At 33.6% G+C, this 9,991-nt stretch overlaps 1 protein-coding gene across 3 annotated transcripts in view; it reads left to right on the plus strand.

The window, feature by feature from the left end:
- The window catches only part of LOC110456550 (ceramide phosphoethanolamine synthase-like), a 24,247-nt gene extending 16,458 nt beyond the window's left edge, over positions 1-7,789 (plus strand). For all 3 annotated transcript variants that reach the window (XM_021507353.1, XM_021507352.1, XM_021507354.1), the window contains 2 exons: positions 789-869; positions 1,280-7,789. In XM_021507353.1, coding sequence (XP_021363028.1) covers positions 789-869; positions 1,280-1,303 — 105 coding nt within the window. In that variant the 3' untranslated portion in view covers positions 1,304-7,789. The remainder of the gene's footprint in view (positions 1-788; positions 870-1,279) is intronic.
- Positions 7,790-9,991: the final 2,202 nt, after the last annotated feature.

Consider the following 9,991-nt stretch of genomic DNA (forward strand, 5'->3'; position numbering starts at 1 on the left):
CAGTCGTCCTCTAAACATCTAATACTGAACCAGTCGTCCTCTAAACATCTAATACTGAACCAGTCGTCCTCTAAACATCTAATACTGAGACAGTCGTCCTCTAAACATCTTATACTGAACCAGTCGTCCTCTAAACATCTTATACTGAGAAAGTCGTCCTCTAAACATCTTATACTGAACCAGTCGTCCTCTAAACAACAGATACTGAATCAGTCGTCCTCTAAACATCTAATACTGAACCAGTCGTCCTCTNCAGGTCTGTACACCCTGTACACCCTATAGTATAAAATGAGTTGGCGAGGAAATTCTGCAAAATGGTGATGATACATGTTCTTTGCTTGAGATTATTCTGTCTAACTCAAAAGTGTGGAAAACTTCTATTTGTCTGCTTCTAGTGATTGACCATTTCATATTACCGTGAAAATTACCTATAGATTGGATACAAAAACAGATGTCCCTTTAAATAAATTCAGATTTTTATCAAACACCAAAAGCAAAGACATTTTTAGAAATGGAAAAAGTGGTTCAGATTATAGTTGCTTTAAATTATTACTAATAAAAATATGATTATAAAGTATAATAAAATCAGTATGTGTTACTTAATTAAGTTCAAAGACAATGTAAATTATTTGCTCTAACACTGTTATTTTTCTCTTTTATTTATAACTAGAATTGACATGTATCTGTACTATGACAATTTGAATATATTCCCTTTGTTTGGGGAGTTGGCAGAAATATGGAGATTTTCTTTGGCCGTCAGGTTTATTTTTTTTTCTCTTTTTTTTCAGGAATTTTTAAATCTCATTCAGTATTCAGGCTTTGTCATCCTTGGAGCGTTGAACATTTTTAGCGAGATTCATATTCGCCACGTAAGTATAAAGTCTAATGCTGCACTGTTTACATATTAAATAAAAGTACAAATAAATTTCTTGAAATTCTCTTAGTAAACAGATGCATGTTTACGTTTGTGGTCTTTTAAAACAAAGATTTAATTGCCATATGGTATCTTGACATATATGTAAGATAGTGAAATATATGTCACGACTTTGATAAAAGAAAGAAGAGTAGAGATGTAGATGAAATCTTCAAACACTCAAAATAGTACATTTATTGACAGGTTTTACAATGCAAACCCAGTATCAGAATTAAAAGTGTTAACATTTATTAAATTGAATTGTCCATATATGATCATCCAGATACAATTGTATATAATAACCAGCCTATATTGTAAGTTTTGTATATGTCGGTACTGAATGGTATTACGTCTGTCTATTTCAAGGCTAAGCTAATCATCGGTATGTAACTGGATGGATGGGACACAGAAGTGTAACACTGGTGGACTTAGTTCTCTTTACTTTTTTTTCAAGATGCTTTGTTATGTTTTTTGATGTACCATTCATAGTTGAACATACATGTCACGAAGTTGTATTTGGTAAGTGTTCCTTATAAAACAGTATCCTGATCCATTCTGTGATCACATGGAATACTCCTATGGACCTTCTCAGTCTTAAACAGAGCATGGGGTCTATTGATTGGAGACATCAATAGCAGTTTTCCAAAGAATTTTTAATAAGAATTGCCAGAAAAGTCATTTGTAGAATGATGTTAAAGTTGTATTTTTTTGAAGAATCTGTCCTTCTAGATATGATTTTACATCTCAGAAGAAAGGAAAATGTAAATATAAATGTTGGTAGATCACAATAAAAATGATGGTTGTGTAAAGGTTGAAAAAAATATTAACTCATTCACCCCTGAAAACACATTTGAACTCCTCCAGTTTAAGGTTGGAGTACTTCATTATGAATTTCAAGGGTTAATGTGTTAAGATGCAGCCCTTACATTTGATCTGTAAGTCCTGTATGAACTATAGGGTAATTTGATGTGATATTTATCTACTTGTATTTCAGGTATCTATGATATTTTATGAAATTGTAGTGTAACATTAATAGCATTAAATATATATAAGTGAAACGTGAAAAGACGATCAAAGGTATCGTGAAGTAGCAGTCCAAGGGAAGTAACTCAAACATTTTCCAGAGGTAATCATAAGTGGTTTAATTTAGAAATGTTCTTATTTTTATTAATTGTTATACATAATTTATCAAACTGTGTCATAAGTCTAAAATAGTTTGAAGTTGTTGTGATACCCGAGGGTAATGAAACAGGTGTTTTTTTAGATAGAGATTAAGACTTCCTTTATATATATGCTATTTATGTATATTGTATAATTTTCATCCTAGCAAGAATCTCTCTTGAACTGACAGATGTGCCTATGTGATTGTTCGTTTTTGTATATATTTATATATATATATATATGATAGAAAGTACTGTTTTTATTTGTTATTGAGTGGAAATTTAAATACAGTTTCACAAACGGGTTGTCTAAAGCTTTAGTTTACTTGGCAGTTACATGTATTATACACTTAGTTTGATCTTATTTTCCATTACTACCAATGTTGGTAATTTTGTATACACCTAGCATGTCTATAAACATATTAACTTGACAAACAATTGACCTTTTATTTACCTAGATGACCTAATGATCTTATAAGCTTAATGTTTACGTTACAAGGGGTGTTCTGGTTTTGCATTTAGCTTAACTAGTTACCGGGTGGAAGAGGAGATTTTACAGTTATTTATTTGTGTATATTTCTTTGATATAAAGTTTTTAAATAATTCACGTTGCCATTACAAAAGTATTTTAGAAACCATATTTTATTTGTGTTATGTATGTTATGTTAGCAGATTGTGCAGATTAAGAAAGCCTGACAATATTACAGAGATCATTTTTTCAATCCTTTAGGAGTCCTATCAGAGATCACAGATTACTAGTAAATACTCAACTGTTTGACCTAAAGGGTAAGTCCATCTAGCTGAGTCTGTAAGGTGACTAGATGTTTTGTCACTGTGACAAAACATCAATGGTGACTGTGGTCAGTCACCACTACCTTATTTATCTATCAGTTGTCACCTGTCTGTCCTGTTATAGTGTAGGTACCTTTTCCCCCATGCAAACAACACTGCAAGTGTCAGATGACACTTTGTTAAATTATTGTACAAGAAAACGTGACCAATGAGTACAGAGAAACCTGTTTTATCAGATCCCTCAGTATTCTGACTTTCTGCCTAATCCAACATAATGTTGTTAACCCATTTCTAATGAAAAGTGCCAAAAGTGACATATATGTCAATGGCATCCTGTCAAATCTGACCAATGTTTTGTTCCTCAGTGTCAAATAAGCCAGGTTAATCTTATGAATGTCATGCCCCACAGGGTGTCAGATTAGTCAGGTTAATGGGATCCTTTGTTATGACCCACGGTGTTGGATTAGACAGGTTAAACTGATGAGTATCATACCCCACACAGTGTGTCGGATGAGAATGGTTGTTATGACCATACATTTTGTCCCTTAGTGTCAGATAAGACCAGATAATCTGATGAATGTCATACTTCACAGAGTTTCAGATGAGACCGGTTATTATGACCAAATGTTGTTTCCCAAAGTGTCATATTAGACAGGTTAATATGATAAATATGTTGTATCTGACAGGATATCATACAGGGTGTCAGATTAAACAGTATAATATGACCATATGTTGTGCCCCATTCATTGGTTGTCTGATTTAACAGGTTTTGATTTAAATATCTATTCATTATTTTGTTTTTATACTATCTGATCATAAATAGGGTATTTCAATTGATTTGTTGTTGCTGTGTTGCTGTAATTTGTTAATTTCCTGCTTCAAGGTGTAGAGCCAATGCTGTGTCTTAGTTTAGGTTTGGTCGGCTCTGTTTATCCCTTACCTGGGTACCACCCGGTATGCAGGGCAATTGAAGAAAAGGGCAAACTAAGTAACAGAGTCAATGCAATCGCTAATCGGGATAAGTTGAGTTTAAATATTAGGTAACATCTACTGGTTTCGTCTGAACGGTGGGCTTCTTCAGGACAATGTTGTACAAAATGTTGTCCCCTAAGGTACTAAGAGGAACTTACCTCCTTCTGTGAAGCCATGAACTCATACCACCCCACGTTCAAGTTCACCGTTGATATCAGTGATGCTGAGGTCAACTTTATAGACACCACCATTTATCTACAATCGGATGGCAGTGTAGGTAATAAAACTCAACTTATCCCTAACCTGTTGCGATTGACTCTTTAACTTGTTAATTTAAAGCAAAATGTTCAGTTGTTTATGCATGAGGGGAAATAACTCTACTGGTCTTGTGGAAAACTTGTTTTGGTTAGTGTGGCTATTTTAGGAAGCTTAAGAGACTAAATACTCAACTACCAAATATAAATGACGGATGGAAAGTTGATCTCTTTAGATTTTAATCATGCATGCTTTCAGTAAAACTTTATCTGTGATGTGTTTTTATTATTTATTTTATTAACTAGAGAAGATGAAGTCAATTCCTGCATACATTTTACCAAGTTGTATACCTTGTGTTATTCACCTTTGAAAAAAATACTGATAAAAATGATGTCCAAATGTTTCATAATCCACTAACACTTTCCTGTAGATCACTTCGAGCCCAACAGTGAAAAATCTACATGATTTAATAGAGTTTTCCTGCCTGTAAAATGATGATGATCTTTCTATGTGACAAATATTATATTGTAAGGGAGCAATATACCTATTTGCTTCATCAACTTTGACCTTTCTATTAAAATTTCATTATGAGGCAATCAAAACCGAGCATTCAAAAGAAAGAAAATATTTTTTCTCTCTTTTCAAAAGTTCTATTATGCATCTAGCAATCACCTCAGTTGAAAAACAGTTCTCCTTTTCATACGTGTTTATTTTAGCTACAGTAACTTGTTACATGTACTATGGTAATGTAATGCAGCCTACAAGGCTAGGCCACTCTACAATGTATACTATTTAACCATCCATTACGTACTTATCCTGGCCTCTGTTAACTACAGCATGCCCAGGAACAACAGTAGACATACATTACAGGTTTTGTTCATGCCAATATCTAAATCATTTATTATTTTGAAAATGTTATTCCTATTGTATGTGTATTTGTGTTTAAAGTGAATTACCGGTGATAGGTTGTTAGTTGGTTCAGGTGGTCTCCTTACAGGCAGGCTTTCACATATTTGAGTCCTAAATTATAATTGGTAAAATGTAAGTACATACAGGTCATGTTAATCCAGTTAAAGAATACGTGTCTGTGCTTGAACAGCTGGTTTAGCCAGAAGAAACATTTTATGTCAAGTACTCCAGAATGGTGATAATTACACATCCATTACATACCAACACATATACTTGTGTACTGCACAAGACTTGGTATAAATCATGGCAATTTATGTTTTCTATTGAAAAGTTCTAGTTCTGATATAAGCCAAAAATAATATTACGACAAAAAAAGGCCAGGTTCTGAAAGCCATGCAATTTTTGTGAGCTTTTCAGTTAACTCATTCACCTCTGAACTATATTCCAACCTCTGAATAGGAGGAGTAAATGTGTCATCAGGGGTGAATGAGTTAAATCAAAAATATATTATTAAAGTATATTTTCTAAAGCTTTTTAACTAAATAAGGCAAGGAATGCAAAGAATTTTAAAGTCCTGAATAGTCACTAGAAATAGCAACAACATAAAAATTCAGTTTTTGATACTGAAAACAAATAAGCAGATATTGACTGCACTATATGGCCATTACATCCATTTAGGGCTCACCAGTGGTACAAAAGTCAAAGGGGTGAACATTTATATCTAAAGTTTAAAAAAAATATGTAGGAATTTAGTGAAAGGGAAAGGTGCCTATGAAAATAGAATCAATATTAGATAAGACCAGTTTGGACAGTAAAGGCCCAACAAGTCCTTAAGAGGGCAACCGTAGCTACATAGGGTCAAGTTATTCATCAGATTTTATATAAGTTTATATCATTCATTTAACATTTGTTTCAATAATATAAAGTTGTGATGAGTTTTTGTTCATATTCTGTTGTATACGCTGTTTGTTATTACTATCAATGTACAAGCATTTATATATAATGTTGGTTTTAAACAATGTTTAATAGTCATATTTGTATTTAATCTTCAGCGTTACTTGTTTACTATAACATATATGTCCTAGTATAGGTACGGGGTTCATTGGGTCAGTCTGACATTCCATGTAAGGGTGTATATCACGTCCATGTTCTTGCGATATCTAACTTCTGTTTTTATAGACATTGATGTCTGTTTAAACAGAACACTATTAATTTAACAGTTTAACATTCCAAATGTTTACAGTGACATACGTTAACGTTGAATGGGCTTTTCTGCTGTTGGTTTGGGTCACCACCGATTAGGCAGGGATTGGGTTGGTCTGGTAAAAATATCCTGCAATATAGTGTTGTTCATATAGAATTTGTTAACACGCTTTGAGGGGACATCATAGCATAGGTAAGCGTTTCCTACCTGACATGTAACACTTCCGTCACATTGTTTCCTCGATATCTACAATAAAGATGTTAATGCAACTCATAGGCATGTTAAACGTTTATAACCTCCCTTAACATATTAAACAAGCAAACAAACCTGGTTAGGATATGACTTGCTGACATGTAGTCCTCTGAAGTCCACACCCATCTTTGATTCTTTTACCTATATCACCAGCCATGTTATAAATTTTACAATTTCTTAATTTTCTTCTTTTATTTGAAATTTAAAAAATGAAGGCAACTTGACAAAATCTTTAATTTTGTTACTTAGTTTAAATAAAAAGTTCAATTATGTTGATGATTAACAAAAGAGTACATGTAATTAATCCTGAAACTCAAGATAATTGTTAGCATTTTATCTGTGGCAAATAAGGAGTTGTTCACTGTTATAAGGTAATGTGCTTTACAGGATTCTCCAATTTGCATTTTTTTTTTCATGCATTCATTGCTTCCTAAAAACAAATGAAAGACAGACAATGTTGTATGTATCATAAATTATAATTTCCTAAAATAAGAAGGAGTATGTGAATAGGAGGTTTTCCTCATAATTGTTGGCACTTGGTATATAGGTAAAGTATAATTGCCAAAATTACAGCATTGTCAAGTTCATTGCTTGCAGAATATCTGCTTATGTCTTATTAGCGTAAAACTGATAAGCATTTGTTAACAAAAACAAAAATTGGTATTTGTTCAAGCAGTCTTAATGTCAGTCGCATTAGAGCTCCTTCCTTATATAGTTAGAATGTTGAAATTAAGAGTATCAAATTTGTTTCATACATTTTGTATATTACAAAATATTACAAAGAACATAATCAAAGCTTGATTTCCTTAAACCAACAGTTTCAATAGATATAATTGTAATCACACAATTTGGTACAGTTTCAAGGAAACTGACAAAGTTAAGCAAATTCTTGGTGCAATTTCCCTATATTTAGCCCCCATTTTATTGAAATTGTATTCAATTGTGATGCTTACAATGTAATTATTTTCGCGTGTCATTATATGGTTGTGTTCCAATATATCATCATTTAGGTACACATTTATGTACAACATTGGTTTAAATACACAATTATTTATTTCCTTTTTACTATAATAGGGTGCTAGGTTACTTAGGTCTTGAGATGTGCTGAACTTTATTTGTGCAATTTATCAAGACATATATTTTAAACAAGATCAAATTCAGTCCTCAATATATATGATGTGAGTAATACAAGCGTGAACAATCTCCACAAAACAGCAAATGTGCCTAGTTCACTATTAGGAATTAGTTACTGGGTGAATCTGTATTGCATACAGAGTAACCTGTTAATAAATGTTTCATTTCATCTTCAAATAAAATTATTTCATGTTCGTTCATAATATTGTTGTATGTTTGTAATCTGGCTTCGTTTTCTATCGCATGTTCTTCAGATTGAGTTAACTTTTTCCCTAATTAGAGCAATATTATACAAGTTGTCTTTATGAGCAAATCGTCTTTTAAACATGTAACACTGAACAAAATGTCCCTTAAACATTTAACACTGAAACAGTCGTCCTCTAAACATCTAATACTGAACCAGTCGTCATCTAAACATTAGATACCGAATCAGTCGTCCTCTAAACATCTAATACTGAACCAGTCGTCCTCTAAACATCTAATACTGAACCAGTCGTCCTCTAAACATCTAATACTGAACCAGTCGTCCTCTAAACATCTAATACTGAACCAGTCGTCCTCTAAACATCTAATACTGAGACAGTCGTCCTCTAAACATCAGATACTAAACCAGTCGTCCTCTAAACATCTAATACTGAACCAGGCGTCCTCTAAACATCCAATACTGAACCAGTCTTCCTCTTACCATCTAATACGGATCAGTCGTCCTCTAAACATTTAATACTGAACCAGTCTTCCTCTTACCATCTAATACGGATCAGTCGTCCTCTAAACATTTAATACTGAACCAGTCTTCCTCTTACCATCTAATACGGATCAGTCGTCCTCTAAACATCTAATCCTGAACCAGGCGTCCTCTAAACATCCAATACTGAACCAGTCTTCCTCTTACCATCTAATACGGATCAGTCGTCCTCTAAACATCTAATACTAAACCAGTCGTCCTCTAAACATCTAATCCTGAACCAGGCGTCCTCTAAACATCCAATACTGAACCCGTCGTCCTCTAAACATCTAATTCTGAGACAGTCGTCCTCTAAACAGCAGATACTAAACCAGTCGTCCTCTAAACATCCAATACTGAACCAGTCGTCCTCTAAAAATCTAATACTGAGACAGTCGTCCTCTATACATCTAATACTGAGACAGTCGTCCTCTATACATCTAATACTGAGACAGTCGTCCTCTAAACAGCAGATACTAAACCAGTCGTCCTCTAAACATCCAATACTGAACCAGTCGTCCTCTAAAAATCTAATACTGAGACAGTCGTCCTCTAAACATCTAATACTGAGACAGTCGTCCTCTAAACATCTAATACCTATAATATAACCAGATGTCCTATGAACATCTCATTTACGTTACTGGGCAGACGTCCTCTTAACAATAAACGCTGAACCAGTCTTCCTCTAGACAGTTTCACTGAGTTAGGATTTCTTTTATTATCTAACACTGAGCTAATTGCCTTTGGCATTGAACTAATCCCTCAAGCAATTTGTTAGAGACTGACCAGTCCACACTCGAACTTTGCAACATCGATCAAAATGACTGAGATAGAAATATAGATTTCTTCATCGAACATGAATGAAATATATCTTTTTGGTTAGAATATATAAATCATGTAGTCTTAACTAATATTTGGTACAGGTAACTACTACATACATATCAGTATCAACATATGTTGCTAATGTAGACATCTTGCTGTTTAATCTCATGTTCATAACCAATTCGTGTCAATTTCTGTAAATTATTTCAAGCGTTCTGAATTGGTTGACCTGGCAAAATCCATTAGTTAAGTACAGTGTTTTCTCAAAACCTATTCTATAACACGGGTCTTGTCCCTTTAAGGACTTGGTTCAAAATTATCAATTGTTAGAACCGGACGCATACGTTACGGTAAATTGTAAGTTAAATATCAAAGCAAGACAAAAATTAGAGATGTCTTTTATACAAATATAGTTAACGTCTATCCCGTACATGTATATGTGTATTTAGATCAAGCTGGAAGGGAACAACAGATTTCCACTGTACTTGTCTGTCCCTCCAACGATGTAGCTCTCGCCCTGGGAGAGGACATGTAATGTTTTCCTTTATCCGAGACTGTCTGATTTTTGCGGAGAGAGCTTCAGGTCCGACAAGTAGATCTAATATCCTTATATTGTTTGTAAACCTTTTTATGTAATTTAAATCGCTTTCCAACATGATTGTATATGGAAACCTTTATGTAAATTCACAGTAAGGTTCACGTATATATATAGATATTGCGTTCCTCTGTAGACTCTTCTCAATACAGTGAAGCTTTGTAATCATATTTGTTTGCTTTGTTCACTAGCCTGGAGTCTTTTACAGGTCTAGTTACATACATTGGTTTTGTCCACTTTAGAATATCTCCTCTTTCTT

Source organism: Mizuhopecten yessoensis, unplaced genomic scaffold (genome assembly GCF_002113885.1).
Source record: "Mizuhopecten yessoensis strain PY_sf001 unplaced genomic scaffold, ASM211388v2 scaffold8807, whole genome shotgun sequence".
NCBI lineage: Eukaryota > Metazoa > Mollusca > Bivalvia > Pectinida > Pectinidae > Mizuhopecten > Mizuhopecten yessoensis.